Source organism: Cibotium barometz, chromosome 30 (genome assembly GCF_041138505.1).
Source record: "Cibotium barometz isolate CiBa-2024 chromosome 30, ASM4113850v1, whole genome shotgun sequence".
Classification (NCBI taxonomy): Eukaryota; Viridiplantae; Streptophyta; class Polypodiopsida; order Cyatheales; family Cibotiaceae; genus Cibotium; species Cibotium barometz.
In genome coordinates, this window is record NC_141075.1 from 33427317 (window position 1) to 33453799 (window position 26483).

General features: G+C 42.0%; 2 protein-coding genes across 2 annotated transcripts; both read left to right on the plus strand.

Annotated features, from left to right (window-relative positions):
• Positions 1–347: 347 nt before the first annotated feature.
• LOC147621401 (uncharacterized) lies at positions 348–1912 on the plus strand. Its single transcript, XM_086824449.1, has 2 exons — positions 348–363; positions 462–1912. Exons 1-2 carry the CDS (start codon positions 348–350, stop codon positions 1910–1912), a joined length of 1467 nt encoding a protein of 488 aa, XP_086680575.1.
• Positions 1913–2104: 192 nt separating this feature from the next.
• Positions 2105–26227, plus strand: LOC147621402 (pentatricopeptide repeat-containing protein At3g20730-like). The gene is made up of 6 exons (XM_086824450.1): positions 2105–2393; positions 13280–13836; positions 13922–14015; positions 14186–14503; positions 24868–25488; positions 25947–26227. Exons 1-6 carry the CDS (start codon positions 2105–2107, stop codon positions 26225–26227), a joined length of 2160 nt encoding a protein of 719 aa, XP_086680576.1.
• Positions 26228–26483: the final 256 nt, after the last annotated feature.

Genomic DNA, 26483 nt, shown 5'->3' on the forward strand with positions numbered 1-26483 from the left:
GTGTGTGCTTCATACCCGTGCCACTTATGCCATCCCTATAAATAACGAGATGGTGTCATGAGCCAAGTCAATCAGATACTGACAATAAACTTCTTGAATATAATGCTGATCAAAAGAAGAAATCCTACTAATTAATATGTCAAGTTAATTTCTATCATGAATAGATGATGTATTTCTTGGCTGAGTAATATATGGGTATAAATCCTAAAGAAGCATAATTAAATGCTTGCATGAAATATTGATAAGATCAAAAAACTAAGTTTTTTATCACAAAATGTGTAGCTGACCCTCTTATGGTTGTTTGAAAGATTCATGTTTTGCGTGAGAAGATATCTACATAAGAAGATATGGCTGGAAGCAAAGGTAATCATGCTTTAACTTTGACCAGCCTGCTGCCTCTTGTGTCTTGTCTACCGTTTTTTTTGCGTTTGCATATTTATGTAGAATCTTGTCAAAAACAGGAACTTTTAAACAATTGAATTTGAAGAGCTGGATTTTAGCACGCTCACCTCTAGTCCCTTCCTTGGTGCAAAAATCTGAGCAAGATGCACTCAATCAAATGTTTGCAGAGTTATTTGGAGAAATGTCATCTACTTCCGAAGGGAATGATGAGCTTTTGGCTGAGATAGAAGAAAGTAATGAAGCCACAGAAGCTAGTACCTCAAAGCCAAAGGTTGGATCAAAAAGAAAGTTCAGAGACTCCTGGAGGTTTTTTCACGGTTGGGTGCTGCCAGATTCCAAAAATGGTGAATTAGTTGTGAAATGCCAGGTCTGTATAGCAGCAAAGAAAAGAAACAAATTTGCAACCACAGGATCAGATGTTATGCTTCTTGTAGCATTCAGAAAACATGAAAGTACGAATCAGCACCAAAGTGCCGAGAGGATAAAAGAGAAGCTTCTAAAAATTGGAGGACAAATAGTTGGAGCAATGGATACAGGCTTGCAAAGAAGTGGGGAAGTTTACAGGTCTCAAGTCATAAGTGTTATGCAGGCAGTTTACTATAAAGCTTTAGAAGGAAAGCGCTTGCATGGTATCCCAAGGCTTATAGAATTCTTAAGATTCATGCAGACACCTTTTATCCCTATTAGTGATAGTTATGGGACTTATGGAAATGCTATGGCTGCAAGGGAGATGCTACAGGCTATCTGTGATTATATAAGAGGTGAATTACTAACAAAGCTGAGAAGAAGTCAGTTTTTCTCTTTGTCCATCGATGAAAGCACAGATCGATGCCTAGAGAAGCACTTGATTGTTTATGTGACTTACTTAACATCACAACTTGAGGTTAAGGTGAATTTTTTGCAGCTATTGGAAATAGAAAAGGCTGATGCTAAAACAATTTACAATAGCATCGTTAAGCTCTTCAAGGATTTGAAGCTCGACACAAGAAGATTTGTCGCCATTGCCACTGATGGTTGTAGCACCATGACAGGGAAGAAAACAAGTGTAGTGGCTAGATTGAAAAGGCTGTTTCCCTCTCTAATTGCTGTTCATTGCATTGCACATAGAGAGGCATTAGCTGCCAAAGATACTGTTGATCAATTTCTAGAATTGGAGTATATGGACAAATTAGCAGGAAAAGTATACACTTGGCTGGGAAAATCTAGTAATCGACATGCTGAATTTTTAAAGCTTTTGAAAGAGTTTCAAGTCCATGACTTGAAAATTCTACAACTTCACAGTGTTCGATGGCTTTCAAGAGGTTTGGTTATGGCCAGAATTGTAGAGGTAATGCCAGCTATATTGGAACTTTGGAAAGCAAATATTCATCTAGATTATGGGAATATGCTGCTTTATCAAGTTCAGTTTTTATTTCACTACCTTGCTGATGTTTTGGAGCAATTGAACATACTGAGCAAAGTTTTTCAAGAAAACATCGTTGATGTTTCAACGCTTGGAGGAAAGTTCTAAAAAACCAAAAACATATTACAAACCAGGTACTTGGACCCGCAAAGTGAGTTTGCCAAAGACTCAACGAGGCTTAATAAATTCATGAAGGGCACAAGCTCCATTGGATTCATGGGGTTTGAAACATTAGGTGTGGCAGCATTAAAAGTTTTCCCATCACCTGGAGATCAATACATGATCAGGTAATGGGAGAAAATGTTGAAAATGCTGAATCTGGAAGACTGTAAGAACATAGCAAAGCAACACGTGCAACGTCTTCTTCAAGCTTTAGACACTAGACTTGAGGACCTTGAAGTATTCAAGGCTATGAAATTTTTTGAGCCAGTTGGGTATCCAGATATTGCAGGAAGACAAGGTGAATCAACTTCTACATGGTTGAAGACTCTTTTCGAGCATTTTAGTGCTGGAGGAGCAGATTCCTCAACATGTTATGCTGAAACAGAAGGCTTTGTGGAGACATTGTACAATGCTTGTCCTCACAAAAGTATGCTTGGTGCCTGGAGATACTGCATTTTCAGATGTGAGTTACTCAAAAGATGGGCTTCTAAAAGGAAAGTGGTTTGACGACTTTCCTACAATAATGAGATTATGGCAAAGGATTTTGGTTGTTCCAGTGAGTACGGCAACCTGTGAAAGAGGGTTTTGGAAACAAAATGAAGTGAAATCAAAGCTAAGAAGCGACTTGCATCTTGACACATTGGATGCTCATATGATGATTTCTATGACAAGGATTCCATACGAGAAGGTGGATTGGAAAAGAGTGGAGCAAATATGGAAAGCGTTAAAGGAGCACGGGCGAAGGCCATGGTAGATAGCATGAAGAATCAGTTCAAGACATAAAACAATTCAAATTTTTGTATCTTTGCTTGAGTTATTTTGCTTCAACATAACTCTAGCATCATTTTTTTTCCAGCAAGTTTGAAGCAAAATAACTCCTGCATCATTTTTTGTCCAGCAAGTTCTACATTGAACTACATACGAGGAGCTTAGAGGGAACAAACATCAAGTCTTCACGAACATAATAATTTTTGTGCATTTATCTGATTATTATTTTTTGTATGTAATGAGTCAGCTCCTTACCCAATGTATTATGTCTCACCCAATGTATTATGTGCTTACATTTCCACAGAACTTGTCTCTTTTGAGCTTCTTTTTGTTGTCTCAAGATAATTTGATGCTCTTGGTTGTTGTTTTGTGCCACAATAATCTCGTGATTCACATCTATATATGACCCGAGCAATCCATGAGCGTTGCATTGTAGGGTATAGCCATTGTCAGCCTCTTATCTCCCTATTTCTACCTCTATGTTGAAATAGGGAGATAAGAGGGAGACAATGGCTATACCCTATGATGCTGCTCGGGGTGCCCAACGTGGGAGACTTCATCCCCACCTTGGCGTGGATGGATCTGCAGGGTTGGGAAAGGAGGATGAAAGCCGTGGGGAAGAAGATGCAGCAAGCGATGGGGGAGATTATCCTGCAGAGGAGAAGGGCTGAGAACTACGTGAGGAGTGGGCCAGATCGCCTTGAGGATCTGTTGGACGTGTTGCTAGAGGTGGTGTCAACTGAGGCATAGAAGGCCAATTCTAAAGTGCAAATAACCGACAACAGCAGTCATAATGGTAAGATTACTAGAAGCTGGAGTTGTATATGACTGTAGATTAGTGAATTTCTATCACTTACACCTGATGCAATCGCGGCTTGTGTCTTTTACAAGATATGTACTTGGGGAGAGCTGGTACAATTGCCATTGCAATGGAGTGGGCTCTTGTTGAGCTGCTACGACACCCCGAGGTTCTAAAGGGAGTGCAAGAGGAGCTAGATAGGGTGGTAGGAAGAGAGCAGCGAGCTGCCATACCTACGGCGGCGGGCAGTGGTTCTGAAGGGAGTGTAGGAGGAGCTAGACAGGGTGGTTCCTTATAGGAAGAGAGCGGCTGGTGGACAAGCTACCATACCTGCAGGTAGGTTCCAAATGCACCCGATGGCACCTTTGCTAGTGTCATGGGAGCCTCGTAGGCTTGCACATGGTTGGCTATGATCAGGCCGTTATATGTGCCTATGTAAACAAGTATGCCATTGGCAGGGACCCCAACACGTGGGAGGATCCCCTCTCCTTCTAACCTGAGAGGTAATAGGTAGCAAAGTGGAGGAGACGGGCCACCATTTCCAGCTCGTGCACTTTGGCAGTGGCAGGAGGTGTTGCTCAACTTGCGTCTCTTTCTGGCCATGCTTCTTGAAGCCTTCGAGTGGAGCCCAGCTCAGTAGATGGACATGTTTGAGCTATGGGCTCAACGTCATGCTGGCAACCCCTCTTGCCGCTATTGCCATGCCCAGATTCTTGCCCACTCTATCTTTGTATGGAGAGGTGAAACTCTGCTACATGCACTGATGTCCTAATGCTGAGAGCCTCCTTCAGAGCCAATCCCTGCATGACACAGAGAACTTTAGCTTTCTTGATGGACTGAAGCATACTGCATGCACCAGAGAATGCCTATTAGATGATGTAAACAGTTGAGCAAAAAATATTTGTGTAGAGGCTTACTTGAGGCGCTTCCAAATTCTAGGCTCGTTTGACACTGGCATGGAAAGTTGATGAAATTCCCTCAGCTTCACAGCAATCTTAGTTGATACATCAGAATCTCGTAAGTCTTGTGCAGTTAAGGTATGTGGGGTAGATAGTCACATAGAATAAATTAGAAAACAGCTTGTAGAGCAGGATCATAAAGCTGAGGGGTGGGCTAACAAAACATATGGCTTGTTTCTTTGCCATGGTTGATGTCTGGCTCAGTAGTCTTGTTGAACTATCAAAGGATCAATAAACGATGGCTTATAAGCCTAACAAGGAACACATTTACACATGTGGTAATTGCACTTGTACAGAAGCACAAACACCCAGACATGCACATAGTAGAACCACTAGCCTAGTCGGGGATTAGAAGCATGAACATCCACCTCAACATGCTTGATCACGACACAGAAAAGGATAAGAAGAGCTGACTCACCCTGGCATGCAGAAATTCCTCAATACGTCCCGTGGCAAAGCGGCCAAGAAGACGAGGCCCTTGCCGAGCTTTAGACATAGCTTAAAAGGTGCAGATCTCATCCTCACGATTGAAGAAGTTATTGACGTCCTTGCCGTAAACACGCACCAAAGCAATTCTTCTCTGATTCTTCCCCTGTTTGGGCTGCACATTCATGGCCTTCACCTCATCAGCGTTTCCATCAGCTTCATCATGCTCACGATTAATCCTCGAAACACTCCAGGATCACTCATAAACTGTGATATCTATCAATTATGAAAGAGTGTACATCATCCGTGATATCTATCAATTATGCTCCATGCTTCTGTTTTTAATGGTAGGTGCATTCAAAGAATCCGTTCAATTAAGTGATATGTTATGTTAAGAAAAGAGCTCTCATATTTATCTTTGATACTGTGTGAATTTGTCATTTGTTTTATGTCTTTTTGATTGTTAGTGTGTACCCACAATACAAGTGCCTTTTTATTATGAATTGGTATGATTGCAAGGTTAAGCAAAGAGGTGTCTTGTTTGTACTCTGAGTGTTTATTTTTTTAGAAGTTCTTTGTCGATCTTGATTTGAATTAACCATAGAATGTTACAAACTGAGGCCGCCAACTGATTCCTACCAAGGCTAGAAGAGATAGACAAAGTTTTTCTATGGAGTTCTACCAATCGAGGATAAAAGTACTTTGAGTGTTTAGTGTATGCAAGGTTAGGAGGTTACATAATATTGAAATTGTGTAGTAATGTGTTTGATATGTTAAAGAAGGTCGCTTAAGTCTCTCTTTTTCATGTTCCAGGTTGGTAAAAGACATCTTGAAGAATAAATTTTATCGACTACATTGAAGAGAGAGAGTGAGAGAGAGAGAGAAGGAGAAGAAGATAGAGAGTAGAGAAGAGAGAAGAACAAGAAGAGAAGAAGAATATAACTTTGAAGCTTTCTAGGAACACTCGTGACTCGTGAGTCATGAAGAGACCAAAGTGATCTATCATCTAACCAAAGAGAGAGAGAGAGAGAACCTGCGGCGGCAAGGAGTTTTGCTAGTATAACTAAGACTAACATTGGATGGTTCATTGAAAGACGGAGAGCACATATTCTAGAGGGGCTAGGTAGAGAGTATAGGTAGGGCATAGGGCTGCCTATTTTAGGCAAGTTGAGCAAGAAGATTTGGAGCAAGCAAAACCAAATAAAAATTTTGAAACTCTATAAATTTTTCAAGTATACTATGCTTGAACGTTTTGATTTTGTTACCACATGGTAACTAGAGGATTTGAATTAGTTACCATATGGTAACCAAAGGTTTTGAATTTGTTACCAGTGGTAATTTTAAAGAAATTTCAAATTTATGCAGTGGGCGCAGGAGGGGCGGAGACCGTGAGGACAGATATTACTACGGGGCGGATTGGATGTACCAATGTCGCGGCCGCCCGAGAGCTCAGCGCCAGCAGCGGCCTTTCACATCACCATGTCCTTGATTGGACAGCCTCTCTAATGGCCGCGCTCCTCTTTCTCTCTCTCTCTCTCTCTCTCACACACACACACATACAACTCACTACGTACCCACTCTCTATCCTGCGTCGTGTAATAAAAGCTTGGTGAAAAAATCGCATTTCAAGTTACCGTTTTCGTTATCCCCTGGAAAGCGATCTTACTCTTGCACCTTTGAGTACTAGGCTTATTATATGAAGATCAGCTTTCTTACTGCCCTTTTCCTTGTTAGGCCATCAGATGCAGAAGCTGATACTGCTCCTGCACAGGCTTATTTGTTGGTCCACCTACACTACAAGATCCTGGGAGACTTTCGCAACAACTAAGGAGTGAAGGCTTCTCCGCCCTTCCTATCACTGCTAATACTAGATACAGCAGCATGCCTCTTTTAAAGGTAGAGGCTGAAGCTAGATACTAGAAAGGCTAGCCGTTGACGGCTGAACTGCATGGAGCATTGGAGATAGGCTAGCCGTTGACAGCACACGTGGTGGTGGTGTCCGCAGCCCTACGATTAGGGGAGGGGAGGGGACCTCGGTAATAGGCAAAACATGATTAAAGGATATAATTGTGTGTGGAATAGGAGGAGCATGTGCGTCTGCTGCTGAGCGCACTATAATTCTACTAGCATATGTGGGACATTGTGGGTGTGGTCCGTGGTAGAATTGTATCTTCATCACTATTCTAGCCCGGACCAGAGGGTACTTGGAGAAAACATCTTTCATGTAGGTCGAGTCTGATGAAACGCCTCACGGTGAGGAGGGCGAGAGGGTAGTTGTGTATTGCGCACAGGAGAAATACAAATTACAAATTACAACACCACCACCCTCAGCTCCTTCCTTACACCTGATCATCAGCAACTAAGCATCATGGCAAGCAGTTGGACAGCAGGCGGCAGGCTAACATGAATGCGCCCAGTTCTGACACAAGCATTTTGTAAGATCTGCATGCATCAGGGCAAGCCGGTGGGTGCGCACAGTTTTGAAGGAGAGGGATGCCTTACATTAATGCGTAGCAGGAGCTGTTTTGTCCGCCCGCTAGTCTGAAAGCGAGCATCTTTGCCCACCCTCTGTTCGAGCAGGTGCTGATCAAAATTTTCCAAAGTAGATTCGGCCGCACTTCCGTCGCATTCGTGTAGCCCAAATCGGCTCAGCCGTTCTAATCCACACAGATTGCTCACTCAGCAATATCTGAACTCATATTTAGTCTCAAGTCAGCGAGCTTACTTCGAAGCATTTTGACTTAATTGGAATAGCAGATGATGATCCAGTGTGCATAGAAAACCCCCCAAACCCTTACAATGCACCTGCAAAATGTCTCATGTCAATGAGCTTACTTTGAAGCATTTTGACCTAATTGGAATGGTAGATAATCCAGTGTTCACAGAGAAAACCCGCAAACCCTTAAATTCATGATCTCGCTTCTAAAATTTATTTTTGCAATTTTAAAAATTCATAAAATTTTAGGCATTTTAGTTTTATTTTAGTGAAAAAGCTTGTTAATATTGAAAAAAAGCTTATAAATTTTAAAATTACAATTTTTAAGATCTGAGAAGAAAAATATTATCCATGATGAGTGTAATGATCCCTTCTTTCATGTCTCTGCATGTGTGTGATTTAAGAATAAGAAGGTAGCGTACGCTTATCAAGTTCTATTTATGAAATCTATTGTACATGCCGCCAATATGAGCAGGCAAAATTCTCTCAAGTGTGAAAAAGATTATAAAAGCGGCCAAATGAGCACGCTAACATGTGTTTGTGTGAAAGAAAAGAATGCAACCCTTGTAAAAACATTACATCCAAATGAGTTTGCAAGTGTAGGTGTGCACAAGAAACAACCAAAGAGTCGACAAGAAGAAGAGGACATTATCAACATGAAGAACAAAGGAAACAATGAGGGATCTTCATCAAGAAAAAGCAAGGAGTTCTCGAGCCAGCAAGAGCACTGAGCAACATCAAGGTACCACCACTACCCTAGCGATCTGTTTATGAAACAGGGGTCACTGTATGAGTAGACACCCATCTTATCCTCTTGTTTGTTGTGTGTATCATACCCGACCACCTGAGAGTAGCCAATGGAGTACGTGGGGGGGTAAATAATTGTTGTAACTCATACCCGAGCACCTCTAAAAATAACTTGTGAGCTAGAGAGTAAGCAAGCCAAAGAGCCTTTGAGTTACCCAGCCAAGTTAGAAATGAGGGGGGGTGATGACACATTGTAAACCTCACATTTGACCACCTTGAGTAGTCCAAAGATTTGGCACTAAGGAGGGGTGTTGAGAAATGTGGTTCCAAAGAGCACAAGGAAGAGGTAGGGAGTGAGATGAGTAGCCAAGAAAGTGCAAAGCATAGCATGAAGCCATGTGAGCAAAGGGATATATCCCACATTGATGTACAAGCCCAAGGATGTACCCCTCATATAAAAGGGGGTCATTTCAAGCAATGAAATCATATCACTTGCATACATCTCAAGCCTCTTTATAAGTACAAGTCTTAATCTTTTAACCTAATTATGCTTGAGTCTAATATTAATTAGCACACACTCATAATGAGTCTCCATCATTTCTATCCACCTTGGATTAGCAATGTCATTAGAGTATATTAGTTTGTGATTAGGGTATGTAGTTAGGAGAGCTAGATCCATAGTTTCAACACTCTTTAGAGTCGCGTAATGAAGGTATAGAAGCTTCATCTTTCGACTTACATTTTTTGTGATATTGTCCACTGAAGTGGTGTATATCACCACAACACAACCCTCCCTTACCGACGGGTCCGAAATGATGGGTTTTACAAAAGCATCGTTTATGCAATGACAAATGTTGTATAAACGACACTATATAAAGCTGAGCAAATTACGTCACACGGACCGACGTTATTTGTGCCTTCACTTACACGATGTTGTAAAAAAAGGTTACAAATTGCAATGCATTGCTTAAGCCACGCACAAGAAAGTTAGAAAACCCAAAATATATGGCTTGCATGAAATGGAAGGAGCCATCTATTGTAGCCATGCTCAATGCGCATCACTGCTAGCCCATCCATGTCCGTGCGTGCCCTTTCCTCAGCCTGTCCATGATGCCTTCTTGCATGCTAGGTCAGTGGGTGTGTGTGTGGGTGTGTGTGTGTGTGTGTGTGAGAGAGAGAGAGAGAGAGAGAGAGAGAGGGAGGGAGAGAGAGGTGTGTGTGTGAGAGAGAGTGAGAGAGGGATGTGTATGTGAGAGAGTGTGTGTGTGAGAGAGTGAGAGTGTGAAGAGTGAGAGAGGGATGTGTGTGTGTGAGAGAGAGGTGTGTGTGTGTGATTAAAGGATTTAAGGTGGATCCCAAAAGAGGATTAAGATGGTGGATTAAGCATAATGATAAACAAACAAGGGGATTTTAAAATATGGAGTGACATGGAACTGTGGTAGCTCCCTAATGGCAAGATTCAACCATTAATTTTTCCTAATGGTTGGGATTAGGGTTGATTAATCTCCAATTAGTGAAAATTAATCATTATTTTGGATGCAGTATAGTAGTATGTCTAGTTATGATTCAAGTCAAAAATGAAAATATTGAAGTTACCACCTTGTAGAGCATGCCAAAAAACCCGGACAGCCAAGAGAAACTCGAGATATTTACACTAGTTGCTTGTAGATCTAGATTTCCCTTTCAAAAAATAGTGTTAGTTCATCATGTAGCCACCAATAGCCTGGTTGTATGAATGAAATACCCCCCATAGTTGTTTCATCCCTCACACGGGTAGTCGAGATTTCATCCCTACACATTTGCATCGATTGCTTGTAGATCTAGATTTTCCTTTCAAAAAATGTCGCCAATTCATCGTGTTGCATCTACAACCTGGTTCGAAATTCAGTAACTCCTTTGATGTGCTTGTGTCCCCCAATGAGTTGGGAGGTAGCCTAGCTAGTTGCTTTAAGTAATGGTTAAGTGTATGGAGGGAATCCCCCCCCATAGCCACTTTGTCCCCTACACGGGCGGCTGGGATTCGATCCCTATGCATTTGTATTCCCTCATTGAGATAGTACCTCCCCACGTCATATCCATTCCTTGCCTTTAGGGGGAATCCATCATTCAAGAGTGGAGTAGTCAAGCGTTCTTGGCTAGTGTTTCATTTGCAAGAAGATGGGCCACCTTGCTAGAGCTTGCTCTCGGCACCAGTCCAGGAGATCGCCTTCAGTGGTCCCCCCAGTTGTTGTTCAAATCCTCACTAAGGCGTAGAAAAAGATAGTAACCCTCAAGAAGCCAAGGACTAGGACCCGATTGTGGATGACTCTACTGCTCTGCCGCACTAGGAGAATGGCAGACCATTGTCCCATGCGAGCGCTATCAATCGACTACCAAAGCTGAGTGCCACCGCCGTGGACATGAGTTCCCTCCTAGTGGACAGGATCATGCACTTTCTCTACACAATGCAAAAGACAAGACAATGTCATTGCTACTTTTGTGGAAAGCAGGTTCCTTTGGCCATTAGGGCCAAAAAAGTTAAAAAAAGAGTCGCATTTTAATCACTTGTATCGGATTTTAATTAAGCTTTAGACCAATAGAAATGCGACATTCTACCATAAATATGACATTGGGTGTCATATCCACTTTTTACTAACTTCACTAGTTTTGGCTATTTTAGTGGGTTATCACCACTTTAATGTAATACAGTGCAGCTATTTCAATATCATTTTAGTGCATTCCAACTTCAAAGGCTTGTCGCTTTACGTACCAAATGTAAGTACTTCAAAAAATTGAAAATTAAAATTTAGGTTCCCCCCAAAATGAGTAAATTAATTTGAAATTCCCTATTCCACCATGATTGCACATCTTTCTAGTCGTATTTTTTCATCATCCTCTCCTCTATTCATCATCTAACAATGTTGAGACAACCCAACCCAAGGTGCACTCCTAATGCCATTTCATCAAGCATCCTTCATGATGTTAAAGATGATCAAGGTTTGTGGAAAGTTCTAAACTTCAAATTAAACGATTGGGTGATTATGCAACCATCATGTAAAGGTCCGCATAGGATAACAAGGAAAAGAAGAGGCTTTGTACAATACCATAGAAAGGGATGTATCTTTAACTCCTCAACCATTCTTCCAGCCTACTAAAATTGGTGCTTGTTTCCCTAACATAAAGAGAGACTATTGGGTCTAACAAAAAATGAGGATAGTAGGCCTCCGGGGGTAGGTGGCCAAAAGAAGCCTACAAAAAATAAATCAGAGGATAATTTAAGCATTTATTAGAGAATAAAAAATAAATCAAGGATAAATTTTCAAAAAAGGTAGCTTACATACTTGAGAGATATCAAGATCATAACATCATTTATTTCTTGATTTCTCTCTACCAGCATATCTGAAGGTGCTATATCAAGATACTCTAAACCATTTACAAAATCTTTCACCTGAACAACAAGTTATCCAGGTACCTTCTTAAAGATTCTTATCCTCAAGTTCCATGAGCTCACCTTCCATTATTATTTCTTCATGAATTCTCCTTTCTTCCTCAGAAGACATTTTTTGTTTGCCCTGTCTTTGCTTGTTCTGTAGTCCTAGTATCCCTATGATGTGTAACATCTTTGCTTGTTCTGTAGTCCTAGTATCCCTATGATGTGTAACATCTTAAATCTTGAAACTTGCATCCTTGGGTTTTCTACATGGGGGTACATTCAAGATATTAAAAGCCCTAGAGTCGCTTAATGGTATAGGATGCAATAGATTTTCAAATCTGTACCTTTTAAGCCTATAGCTGTGCATATCCTTGTCCATAAGAGTGACCCTATTTATGTGCATGGGCAGAACAAATGTAACTATCAATAAACAAATCTATAATGATATCTTTTCTAGCTTCTTAAAGGACACATACTGCATTGCCATCCCATCTCATCCTAAGCTTCCAATCATCACAAATCTGTCTCATGACTCTCATTAATGTAATCTTGGGTATGAGTAACTCAATAAGTTTTTGAGCCCTCATTATCTCTCGTAGGAAGTTCATGTGTTGGTTGATCCTTTTTTAAAGCTTTCACTTTGCTATTCTACTTTGATTTGCTACTTTCTCTACCAATCCAATCATCCTTGTTGTTTTCTTCATTCAAGTCATTTATGGCCTATCAATCTAACACAAAAAGAACTAAAATAGTTAAACTACATAACCAAAAAACCAAGAAAGCTTACAAACTCTCTAAGACATGCTTATGAACACTAGAGAAAAAGAGAAAGAGGGCCAACAAATATGGGACTCATATGTGAACATTTTTCTTAACTAATATAAAGATATCGCGAATATAATCCCCAGTCATTTCTATCGCACCATCTTTCCATAGCTTTTGTGAGATTTATATCCATGCTAGAAGGAGGAAACTTTATGAATGTGAGACTACGTTGTCGTGCCATGGCACGTCTATGGTGTGAAACCATGCATATGAGGCCATTAAATGCAAATCCAGATGCATGGGATTAAGTGCCATGACTTGAGTCATTATATGATGCCTAAGTACATATGTTCATATTGTAAATGAGGTTCAATAAGACGAGTTGAGGCTGAGCCAAGTCTCGAAGCCTCTGTACATAAGTGTGGTGTGAATCATGGAGTTTTTTTTATGCTTATGGTGAACCTTGAGGTAGTACGAATTATCAATGAACCAAAAGCAGCATCACTTTCTAATGGGGCTAACAAGAAAGAAGGATTAGTTGCAGTTTTTGATCTTGATGGAGGGCATAACACCAGATAGAGTAATTTTCATTTCTGTACTAAAAGCATGTGGTAGTATTAGTTCAGCATGGCCATGGGCCTTCTGCTCTTGAGCTTTATGAGGAGATGTGGCATGAATGTGCAGAGGCTGACAAAGTGATTTTTTTTGTGTGTTTTAAAAGCATGTGGTAGCGCTGGAGCTATAGAGCAGGCAAGGCGGATACATTACCAGATCATTTCAAGTGGTCTTGATCACGATACAGAAATCGGGAACACCCTTGTTGATATGTATGCTAAAATTGAAACCCTGGAGGAGGCTCGCAGATCTTTTGATCAACTGCATACTCGAGATGTGGTATCCTGGGCTGCCATGATTGCAAGATATGCCCGATGTGGTAACGTCCAGGTAGAGGGTCAATGCCTTAAGGATATGCAACGGCAAGGCATGCAGCCGCATGATGGGATATTTACAAGTCTTCTCGTTGTTGCTTGCACACATGCCGGTGTTCTAGATGAAGGCCACCGGTACTTCAAGTTGATGATAAATGACCATGGCATCACACCAACTATTGAGCACTACAACTGCATCATTGACTTTCTTGGCCATGTGGGATGCCTGAAGGAGGCCATATCACTACTTACAACCATGCCCGTTCCATCAGATGTGATTGTGTGGACATCTTTGCTCAGCAGCTATAGACGTATTCGAAGGTGGCGTCTTGCATGGGAAATTACGAAGGTTTTTTAAAAAAAGGAATATCTGAATTTTAAGCAAGAAAAAAGGAGGCGCAGTGTATTTCAAATCGGGAAATCCGAATTTTTAGCTGCAAAAGCGAATGGAGCCCGAATCTCTTGCGGGGAAAAATGGGAAAGAACCAGAAAATCAGATATACGAAGGGGGGATATGCAGAAACGGAAGTGAAGGAAAAACCAGAGTTTGAATTTTGCAGAATATCTCGTTTTGTGAAGTTAACTTCTGTTCAAGCCTTGTAGGGGTTTGAATTAGAGAGGAATTGAAGCTTCATCCAGTGATACACTTCCTGAAAAATTCGAAAAATGAAGTGATGCACTGCCAATTTCATGCAAAGGACGAAGAGCTGAAGCCTTGGAGAGATGCCTGGGTAATCGTGAGGAAGCTGAGGCTGCCGTTTGTGAGTATAAGCTGCTGCTGGTGTTGACTGAAGCCGAGGAGTCACTTGCAACAACCAGAGGAGCTAAAGTGGTCGTGGAGTTGGCAAAGGATGATTGTCTGAAAGCTGCAGTCTTTCGCCATCCTTCTTTTGTTACTGTTGATGATATCAAAGATGTAAAGACTCCTTTAGCGATTTTGGCGGCAGAAATAGACGATAGGACTCCGCCTGCTGGGGAAAAACAGTTTCAAGAGATTTTAGAGTCCAAAAAGGGAGGTAAAGAGTTTTGTGAACATATATCCAGGTGCGGTCAATGGATGGACTACTCGTTATGATGTGAATGATGAGAAGGCAGTTGAAAGGGCAGGAGAGGCTCATCAGAAAATTCTAGAGTGGTTTGGAGATTTACTTTAGAAGTGCAGGTGCTATGGATATTGTAGAGGCTGATGCATGCTAGCTGGGAGACCGCCCTTATCCATGGATACAAATATAAAGTAAACTTGTTCTATCTTTGGATGTGCATAACCTATAACATCAATGTATAAAAGGAGTAGATATACAATCCTTGAAGATATCACTTGTTGGGACTTAACGAGTTGGATCTATGATGCATTGATGGATTAAAGTTGTTATTCAAGCATGATGCTATCCAATAAACATATGTATCAACAGTTTGGCAGTTGCTCCATTGATGCTCTTATGGGTTGTATTAGGTCCCTTGCCTTACAAGGGGGGGGCTCCTTTTTTGTGTACATGGTGAGTGGTTACTTTAGTTTGGGATAAAGGAAGGTTCGTGAGTCTATAGAGGCGAGAGAGAGTGAAGCCCTAGGTTCTGCAGACAGACGAGAAAGTTATAACCTTGGATTTTGGTTTGAGCCATGATGCTTATGATGGTTTTTGGTATAACTCATATGGCTTGCTGAGATTTGGTATGTAAATATTATGGTTCCAGCCTCTGCTGGTGGTTCCCCTTGAAGAGATAAATATTCTGTTTCCTTGCTAGGATTTGAAGCTACTCTCACAGCCAGAAGTCTCACACTTGCCCAGCGATACCCCCCACGTCACGACAGCTTTGGTGAACCCGACGTGAAACTGCTGGGGTGAGAGTGTGGTGGAATACACAGGGAAGCTATGGCTGAGAATCCTGGGTTCATTTTGACCCCGGAGTTATGCAAATGTTTCAGATGTTTACCATGTATATGCAATAGCAGCAAGCAGCTGAAAGGGGGCAAATTTCCACGACTAAAGCACTGCAGTCAATTGTGAAAAAGGTGGATCAATTTGATGGTAAGGACATCACAAAGTACCTGCGTAATTACACAAAGGAAATGGAGCTAAACAGGGTGACTGAGGAGGATATGGTTCAAAGCTTTGAGCTGGTATGTGTTCTTGAAATAAGAGAGCACATAAGAGGATTACAGGCAGCACATGGTGGCAGAAATTGGAAGGAGTTCAAGCTTGCTTTGAAGGATGATTATTTCATGGAGGATTCCGAGCGGGTGACCAAACGAACTTTCTTGGAATGGGTTACAAAACCCAAAATTGGAATTTTTGCCACAGAGTTGCTAAGAGAGTTTGAGAAGCGCTATGCCCAGCTGTCAAGGATAGAGCGCACAACCTTAGACAGGGAAAAAACAGAGCTCTTCTTACAAGCAGCTGGGAAAGATCTCCAAGAAAAACTGGAAATTCTCCTTGAGGATAAGGATACAGAGCAGGGGCTAAAGAATGATTGGAATGATGTCGAGGATGCGGTCACCATGTTAGCAAAGCGGCAGCGAAGGAGGGATAAAATGGTGATGAGCTCGACAACTCCTATAACTGCTGTTACCCCTGAGAATCTACCAAAACCAACTGCTATAATCCCAAAGGTAGAAGGGCCGATGGATGAGCTTATTAAGGGCATGCGAGACCTAAAACTGAAGATGTCCAGGATTGAGGAAAAAGGGCTACCATTAGGGCAGGCTTCTATGCAAAGGCCTCAAAGCAAAGAAGGGTTTACATTCAGATGTATATGGTGTGATGACCCAGAACATGCAAAGAAAGACTGTGCTAGCTATAAGGAAGCCCTCAGAAATCAACTTGTGTTTTTCAAAGATGGGAAAATCCACCTTACAGAGACTGGTCTTCCATTAAGCACAAACTTTGGAAAAGGAGGGATGAAAAAGCTAGTTGAAGACATGGTTGTTGGACATGCCATCTCTATGGTTAAGGCAGCAACCTATCGGTTAAAGGTTGGTCAATCAAAGCAGGAATTTGAGAATGATGAAGATTATGAGAATGAAAATTTTTGGCCATCAACAATGGAGCTAATTGCGTCAAAGAAGGTGTCTAAACAGGCTTAGCATGAGGCAGGTGACTGTATACGTCTTGAGACTGGCTGGGAAGAACCTGTGGATGCCAGAATAATGAGGCACAGGTAGAGGAAAAGCGTAAGAGGGAAAATGAGGAAGGAGGGCCATCAAAAAGGGTCACCCGTGTGGTAGTGAAAAGAAGGATCTTGGGCCATCACATATGCCTCTGCCACATAGCAGACCTCCACAAGAAGTATCAATGGAAGAAGTGCCAGCAAAAATGAAGCATGAGAAGGAGAAGGGTAAAGGGAAAAGTCCACTCTACAAGCTTCAATCTGATATTGAAGCCGCAACAGACCTCAAAAAGGTGCTTGAAGAGAGGATTCTAAACAGTAGGGTGGAATTTACACTAGGGGAAGTCTTGGGGATTGCAAAGAAAGAATTCCATGATGAGATAATTGATATTATACGAAGGAAAAGGGAGTCCATAATTGAATCTATTCCATCACAAGGGGAGACAAGCACTTCCAAGACTCATGGAGTACAGGTACAGCAAAAGGAAGAGAGAGAGAATGTGGTGGAATGTAATCACTCTGCTGAAGGGGCACGACACGTGCGCTTTGTGGATGAGGATGATGAAAAAGAAGTTCTTACAAAGAGTCATTACTCCAGGAGCCATTGGGCAAGGGCCACCACTGAAACCCTTGTCAAGATAGGTGACTTGGAAGAGCCGTATGTCGCTCTAATCGACCATGGGTCAGAAATAAATCTTATGGCTAAAAATCTCTACAACAAATGTAAGTGGCCAATGGATGTAGATCATGGGTGGATGATTAAAGCAGCTAATAACTCATCTGGAGAGCTCTATGCAGCCTGTCCAAATGTAAGGGTAACTATAGGGGATGTGAAAGATAATCAGAACTTCTTTGTCCAGGAGATGTCATCGTATCCCCTCATCCTTGGGCAACCCTACATTACAGGTGTGAGGATGGAAACAAAAGTTTTGGATGATGGCTCAGCATATGCAAGAATAAGGAGTAAAGATGGCAAGAAAGCTGTTCAGTTCTTGACAGTTTGCATTAACCCCATGAAAGGAACCGTGAGTCTCTTCGCACAGTCTCCCAAAGATAAACAGAGAATTCATGAACTACAGGGAGATGAGGGATTTTGGCCAGGTGCCATTGTAAAGCGGGATTCCAATGGTATAAGGGAAAATGAGTTCTCGCAGGACTCAATCAATGTAAATAACTTTTCAGCAAATTTTCAGGGATTTTCCAGCTATGGGTCACTGGTCTTTGTAAAAAGCAAGGATTTGAAGCATGGCATGCGTTGACATGTATAAAATGAACAAAAAAGTCTTGAGCAATGTGGTCTTTTGGAGAAGAATGAGTTTATTTCAGGGGTGCTTGATGAGGTGTCATTTGTGGATACTATGGGTGTGCTTTTTGCTATGGAAAGAGCATGCTTACAGGGTGGGAATGAGATGATAAAGGTGTCATCTGTGGGGATGTATGATATAATCCGGGAATTTGAAGGAATGGAATGTAAAAACATGTATTGTGAGATGGATGCTCGTGTTGACACAAAGTATAAAACGGTTGCAAAGAAGGTGAAACCAGTTGCCTTGACCTTGCCGCCAGGAAGCAAGGAGAAAATAGATGAAGCCTCTATGCAACCGAATCTCAGAGATCCGAAGAAAATTGGGCATAAGTTTACACAGGAAACCCTAAAAGAGCTGAAGATTGGTGAAAAGGATTTTCTGTTGCCAGTTGAAAAGGAATGCTTTGAGGAGATGCTTGTAAAACATGGGAAAGCCTTTGCTTTTCAACCGCATGAGATAGGCTCCGCATGAGATAGGCTGTGTTGATCCAAGCGTAACAGCGCCAATGGTGATCTTCACTGTTCCACATGTTCCCTGGAACCTGCGGCGGCCGATTCCAGTACCAAAGGCTCTCTTGCCAAAGCTGATGGAATTACTAAAAGAAAAGATTAGGATGGGAATTTTAGAGCCATCATGCGCTCCATACTCCAACAGATGGTTTACCGTGCCAAAGAAAAATGGAGCATTGCGCTTCATTCAAGACATGCAACCTGTAAACAAGGTCACAATTAGGAATGTGGGAGCAGGTCCGATTGTGGACGAGTTTGCAGAAGCATTTGCAGGGAAAGCTATGTACTCTATGGGTGATCTGTATTCGGGATATGATCTGGATATACAAAGCAGGGACTTGACCACAATGAAAACTCCTTTGGGATTGGTAAGGATGTGTACCTGAGGAGTTCAAGCTTGCTTTGAAGGGTGATTATTTCATGGAGGATTCCGAGCGGGTGACCAAACGAACTTTCTTGGAATGGGTTAAAAAACCCAAAATTGGAATTTCTGCCACAGAGTTGCTAAGAGAGTTTGAGAAGCGCTATGCCCAGCTGTCAAGGATAGAGCGCACAACCTTAGACAGGGAAAAAACAGAGCTCTTCTTACAAGCAGCTGGGAAAGATCTCCAAGAAAAACTGGAAATTCTCCTTGAGGATAAGGATACAGAGCAGGGGCTAAAGAATGATTGGAATGATGTCGAGGATGCAGTCACCATGTTAGCAAAGCGGAAGTGAAGGAGGGATAAAATGGTGATGAGCTCGACAACTCCTATAACTGCTGTTACCCCTGAGAATCTACCAAAACCAGCTGCTGCAATCCCAAAGGTAGAAGGGCCGATGGATGAGCTTATTAAGGGCATGCGAGACCTAAAACTGAAGATGTCCAAAATTGAGGAAAAAGGGCTACCATTAGGGCAGGCTTCTATGCAAAGGCCTCAAAGCAAAGAAGGGTTTACATTCAGATGTATATGGTGTGATGACCCAGAACATGCAAAGAAAGATTGCTAGCTATAAGGAAGCCCTCAGAAATCAACTTGTGTTTTTCAAAGATGGGAAAATCCACCTTACAGAGACTGGTCTTCCATTAAGCACAAACTTTGGAAACGGAGGGATGAAAAAGCTGGTTGAAGACATGGTTGCTGGACATGCCATCTCTATGGTTGAGGCAGCAACCTATGGGTTAAAGGTTGGTCAATCAAAGCAGGAATCTGAGAATGATGAAGATTATGAGAATGAAGATTTTTGGCCATCAACAATGGAGCTAATTGTGTCAAAGAAGGTGTCTAAACAGGCTTTGCATGAGGCAGGTGACTGTATACGTCTTGAGACTGGCTGGGAAGAGCCTGTGGATTCTTTATCTGTTCATGCCTACATTGCAAAATGCCAGAATAATGAGGCACAGGTAGAGGAAAAGCGTAAGAGGGAAAATGAGGAAGGAGGGCCATCAAAAAGGGTCACCCGTGTGGTAGTGAAAAGAAGGATCCTGGGCCATCACATATGCCTCCGCCGCATAGCAGACCTCCACAAGAAGTATCAATGGAAGAAGTGCCAACAAAAATGAAGCATGAGAAGGAGAAGGGTAAAGGGAAAAGTCCACTCTCCAAGCTTCAATCTGATATTGAAGCCGCAAACAGACCTCAAAAAGGTGCTTGAAGAGAGGATTCTAAACAGTAGGGTGGAATTTACACTAGGGGAAGTCTTGGGGATTGCAAAGAAAGAATTCCATGATGAGATAATTGATATTATACGAAGGAAAAGGCAGTCCATAATTGAATCTATTCCATCACAAGGGGAGACAAGCACTTCAAAGACTCATGGAGTACAGGTACAGCAAAAGGAAGAGAGAGAGAATGTGGTGGAATGTAATCACTCTGCTGAAGGGGCACGACACGTGCGCTTTGTGGATTAGGATGATGAAAAATAAGTTCTTACAAAGAGTCATTACTCCAGGAGCCATTGGGCAAGGGCCACCACTGAAACCCTTGTCAAGATAGGTGACTTGGAAGAGCCGTATGTCGCTCTAATCGACCATGGGTCAGAAATAAATCTTATGGCTAAAAATCTCTACAACAAATTTAAGTGGCCAATGGATGTAGATCATGGGTGGATGATTAAAGCAGCTAATAACTCATCTGGAGAGCTCTATGCAGCCTGTCCAAATGTAAGGGTAACTATAGGGGATGTGAAAGATGATCAAAACTTCTTTGTCCAGGAGATGTCATCGTATCCCCTCATCCTTGGGCAACCCTACATTACAGGTGTGAGGATGGAAACAAAAGTTTTGGATGATGGCTCAGCATATGCAAGAATAAGGAGTAAAGATGGCAAGAAAGCTGTTCAGTTCTTGATAGTTTGCATTAACCCCATGAAAGGAACCGTGAGTCTCTTCGAGCACAGTCACTCCCAAAGATAAACAGAGAATTCATGAACTACAGGGAGATGAGGGATTTTGGCCAGGTGCCATTGTAAAGCGGGATTTCAATGGTACAAGGGAAAATGAGTTCTCGCAGGACTCAATCAATGTAAATAACTTTTCAGCAAATTTTCAGGGATCTTCCAGCTATGGGTCACTGGTCTTTGTAAAAAGCAAGGATTTGAAGCGTGGCATGCGTCGACATGTACAAAATGAACAAAAAAGTCTTGAGTAGTGTGGTCTTTTGGAGAAGAATGAGTTTATTTCAGGGGTGCTTGATGAGGTGTCATTTGTGGATACTATGGGTGTGCTTTTTGCTATGGAAAGAGCATGCTTACAGGGTGGGAATGAGATGATAAAGGTGTCATCTGTGGGGATGTATGATATAATCCGGGAATTTGAAGGAATGGAATGTAAAAACATGTATTGTGAGATGGATGCTGGTGTTGACACAAAGTATAAAACGGTTGCAAAGAAGGTGAAACCAGTTGCCTTGCCCTTGCCACCACCAGGAAGCAAGGAGAAAATAGATGAAGCCTCTATGCAACCAGGAAGCCTCTATGCAACCGAATCTCAGAGATCCGAAGAAAATTGGGCATAAGTTTACACAGGAAATCCTAAAAGAGCTGAAGATTGGTGAAAAGGATTTTCTGTTGCCAGTTGAAAAGGAATGCTTTGAGGAGATGCTTGTAAAACATGGGAAAGCCTTTGCTTTTTAGCCGCATGAGATAGGTTGTGTTGATCCAAGCGTAACAGCGCCAATGGTGATCTTCACTGTTCCACATGTGCCCTGGAACCTGCGGCGGCCGATTCCAGTACCAAAGGCTGTCTTGCCAAAGCTGATGGAATTACTAAAAGAAAAGATTAGGATGGGAATTTTGGAGCCATCATGCGCTCCATACTCCAACAGATGGTTTACTGTGCCAAAGAAAAATGGAGCATTGCGCTTCATTCAAGACATGCAACCTGTAAACAAGGTCACAATCAGGAATGTGGGAGCAGGTCCGATTGTGAGTTTGCAGAAGCATTTGCAGGGAAAGCTATATACTCTATGGGTGATCTGTATTCGGGATATGATCAATTCCAGCTAGATACACAAAGCAGGGACTTGACCACAATGATTGGGATTGGTAAGGATGTGTACCTTACCACAGGGAGCCACGAACTCAGTGGCGCATATGATGAATGGAATGAATAAAGTCTTGCGAGACTTCATACCACAAATAACTATGCCTTATCTGGATGATGTGCCAATAAAAGGCTATGATGAGAAAGATAAAGATGGGGATTTGGATTCGAGGGGGTGCCGCAAGTTTGTGGCAAATCATATAAAAGATTGTGATATGATTCTATCCAGGATTGAAGAGGTGAATCTTACTTTGTCTGGATTGAAATCAGTGTTTGGGGTTGGTGAAGTGCTAATCGTGGGGCATCTTTGTAGTACTAATGGACGCCGACCTTGTCCAGCCAAGATAGATGCAATACAAAGAATGAAAGAGATATGCATTAATGTTACAGAGCTGAGGAGATTTCTTGGTGCATGTGTCTTTTATGTTATATGGATCCTGCATTATGCACATGTAGCAGATCCTCTTTATCAACTTTTGAGGAAAAATCAAAAATTTTTGTGGAGTGCAGCACATATTAAAGCTATGCGGAAGCTGAAATATCCGCTCCAATCATCACCTACTCTAAGGAAGGCAGATTATGAGTGTGACAGGCCTGTGATTGTTACAGTTGATACTAGTCCTACTGGGATAGGATGGGCAGTAGGGCAAGATGATGAGGATGATCACAAGTATGCAATTAGATTTGGAGCAAAGGTATTAAGCATTCGTCAGCGAAAATATCCGCAGATCAAGAGGGAGTTATGGGGAATAGTCACTGCTCTAAAATGTGAAAAAGAATATCTTATTGGGACATCTGTACTTGTGGAAACTGATTGCTCGCCACTCCTTGGGATGATTGCAAGCTGCACCACTCGAGATATCGCTATGCTTAGGTGGATTGCCTATATCAAGTCACTAAATCCTGAGTTTGAGCATATTGCAGGAAAAGATAACCCAGTTGCAGATATGCTATCAAGAGCCAGGTATGAAGATGAAGAAGGGATGATTAGTGACATTGATGATGTAGGTACAAAGTTCTATACTACTGCATATGCAAAAGGGGACCATACTTGCTTATCAAACGCACTTGAGTCTTTTACTGAGGAAATGTATGAAGGAGATTGGTTGGTTATTGGTCAATACTTGAGTACTTTGACAAGACAGGAAAGTTGGTCTGATTCAGAATTTAAGAGGATCCGCAGAAAAGCATATGGGTATTTTCTAAAGGATGGGTACCTGTGGAAGCATCCTAAGCAGAGGAATGCTATGCCACAGAGAGTCATATGTGATAAAGAGACTCAAGGGAAGCTCATGAAAGAATTCCATGAGAGTCTCTGGGCTGGACATCGAAGTGTGTGGGCCACCTTTACCAAAATAAAGGAAAGATATTGGTGGAAAGGAATGTACAAGGATGTTTCCCAATATGTGGAAACATGCATGGTATGTCAAATGTACTCAAATGTGCGACATCGTGATGGCTTGCAACCAACCTACCCACTTGCCATGCACTACAAATGGGTAGTGGATCTAGTTACAATGCCTTTGGGAATTTGGCAGATGCGGTACATAGCACTTGCAAGAGAAGATTTTGACAAATTAGGTGGAAGGGCGTGCTCTTAGAACAAAGAGTACGAAAACAGTATGCAAATTTCTCTTAGAAGATGTGATTTGCCGGTATGGTTGTGTTGGGAAAATAACAGGTGACAGGGGTGAGCTAGATGTTGAAGAAGCAAGGGAATTCTTCTCTAGAATTGGCATCAAATTGGCCCTAACATGTGCTTACAACCCTGAGGGCAATGGTAAAAGTGAGCGAGGACATCCTCCAATCATTAAAGCTTTGTCTAAGGCATGCAGAGGAAGAATACGAGAGTGGCCAAGGCTACTACCATATGCTTTGTGGGCTGACCGTACAACTCATAGCTCAGTGTGACAGGATGCATGCCTGCAGAATTAATGTATGGTCAGAAGCCAGTAATGCCAGTTGAAGAAGTAGTTCCAACTTGGAATGTATTACCCTGGGTGGAAGAATTGAACAGGGAAGACCTCCTTGCATTGCGAATAAGGCAGCTGGAGAGGAGACCTCAAGATGTAGAGCTTGCTAAAGCTCGTTTGAAAGATGCAAGGTTGAAAAATAAAGAAAGATTTGATAGAAGACACAGACTCCGGCCAAAACCTATTGAAGAAGGTGATTGGGTCCTAATGTATGATAGTAGTCTTGACAACCAGTTTACTGTGCAAAGGAAGTTTGCAAAAAGATGGTTTGGCCCTTACATTGTCAAGCATGTGCATGGAAATACCACGTATACCCTGTGTGAGCTTGATGGAACAGAGATAAAGAATCTTGTAGCAGGCAAAAGGATCAAGATGTTTAAAAGAAGGCATGACAGTGATCCTTTTGATTCACAGGAGACTCAGGATGAGAGGCTTGACAGTGATAGTATGGATATGGTTGAAGAGGAAGAGGATGATCTTCCTGGTAATGTAGAAGATGAAGACGACATCCAGATATATGTGGATCTTGATGATGATTTGGCACATACCAGAGGATGTGCAGGTTTAGAGGGGGTGGATGTTGTGCCATGGCACGTCTATGGTGTGAAACCATCCATATGAGGCCATTAAATGCAAATCTAGATGCATGGGATTAAGTGCCATGACTTGAGTCATTATATGATGCCTAAGTACATATGTTCATATTGTAAATGAGGTTCCATAAGACGAGCTGAGGCTGAGCCAGGTCTCGAAGCCTCTGTACATAAGTGTGGTGTGAATCATGGAGTTTTTTTTATGCTTATGGTGAACCTTGAGGTAGTACGAATTATCAATGAACCAAAAGCAGCATCACTTTCTTATGGGGCTAACAAGAAAGAAGGATTAGTTGCAGTTTTTGATCTTGATGGAGGGCATAACACCAGATAGAGTAATTTTCATTTCTGTACTCAAAGCATGTGGCAGTATTAGTTCAGCATGGCCATGGGCCTTCTGCTCTTGAGCTTTATGAGGAGATGTGGCAGGAATATGCAGAGGGTGACAAAGTGATTTTTTTGTGTGTTTTAAAAGCATGTGGTAGCGCTGGAGCTATAGAGCAGGCAAGGCGGATACATTACCAGATCATTTCAAGTGGTCTTGATCACGATACAGAAATCGGGAACACCCTTGTTGATATGTATGCTAAAATTGAAACCCTGGAGGAGGCTCGCAGATCTTTTGATCAACTGCATACTCGAGATGTGGTATCCTGGGCTGCCATGATTGCAGGATATGCCCGATGTGGTAACGTCCAGGTAGAGGGTCAATGCCTTAAGGATATGCAACGGCAAGGCATGCAACCGCATGATGGGATATTTACAAGTCTTCTCGTTGCTTGCACACATGCCGGTGTTCTAGATGAAGGCCACCGGTACTTCATGTTGATGATAAATGACCATGGCATCACAGCAACTATTGAGCACTACAACTGCATCATTGACTTTCTTGGCCGTGTGGGATGCCTGAAGGAGGCCATATCACTACTTACAACCATGCCCGTTCCATCAGATGTGATTGTGTGGACATCTTTGCTCAGCAGCTGCAGACGTATTCGAAGGTGGCGTCTTGCATGGGAAATTACGAAGGTTTTTTAAAAAAAGGAATATCTGAATTTTAAGCAAGAAAAAAGGAGGCGCAGTGTATTTCAAATCGGGAAATCCGAATTTTTAGCTGCAAAAGCAAATGGAGCCCGAATCTCTTGCGGGGAAAAATGGGAAAGAACCAGAAAATCAGATATACGAAGGGGGGATATGCAGAAACGGGAGTGAAGGAAAAACCAGAGTTTGAATTTTGCAGAATATCTCGTTTTGTGAAGTTAACTTCTGTTCAAGCCTTGTAGGGGTTTGAATTAGAGAGGAATTGAAGCTTCATCCAGTGATACGCTTCCTGAAAAATTCGAAAAATGAAGTGACGAAGAGCTAAAGCCTTGGAGAGATGCCTGGGTAATCGTGAGGAAGCTGAGGCTGCCGTTTGTGAGTATAAGCTGCTGCTGGTGTTGACTGAAGCCGAGGAGTCACTTGCAACAACCAGAGGAGCTAAAGTGGTCGTGGAGTTGGCAAAGGATGATTGTCTGAAAGTTGGAGTCTTTTGCCATCCTTCTTTTGTCACTGTTGATGATATCAAAGATGTAAAGACTGCTTTAGCGATTTTGGCGACAGAAATAGACGATAGGACTCCGCCTGCTGGGGAAAAACAGTTTCAAGAGATTTTAGAGTCCAAAAAGGGAGGTAAAGAGTTTTGTGAACATATATCTAGGTGCGGTCAATGGATGGACTACTCGTTATGATGTGAATGATGAGAAGGCAGTTGAAAGGGCAGGAGAGGCTCATCAAAAAATTCTAGAGTGGTTTGGAGATTTACTTTAGAAGTGCAGGTGCTATGGATATTGTAGAGGCTGATGCATGCTAGCTGGGAGACCGCCCTTATCCATGGATACAAATATAAAGTAAACTTATTCTATCTTTGGATGTGCATAACCTATAACATCAATGTATGAAAGGAGTAGATATACAATCCTTGAAGATATCACTTGTTGGTATTTA

Coding starts and splice junctions, on each gene's coding strand:
- LOC147621402 (XM_086824450.1), top strand. CDS start 2,105: ATGTTGAAAATGCTGAATCTGGAAGACTGTAAGAACATAGCAAAGCAA. Junction 14,504..24,867: donor TTTAGAGTCCAAAAAGGGAG/GTAAAGAGTTTT, acceptor AGCATGTGGCAG/TATTAGTTCAGCATGGCCAT. Junction 25,489..25,946: donor TTTGCTCAGCAGCTGCAGAC/GTATTCGAAGGT, acceptor TGTTGACTGAAG/CCGAGGAGTCACTTGCAACA.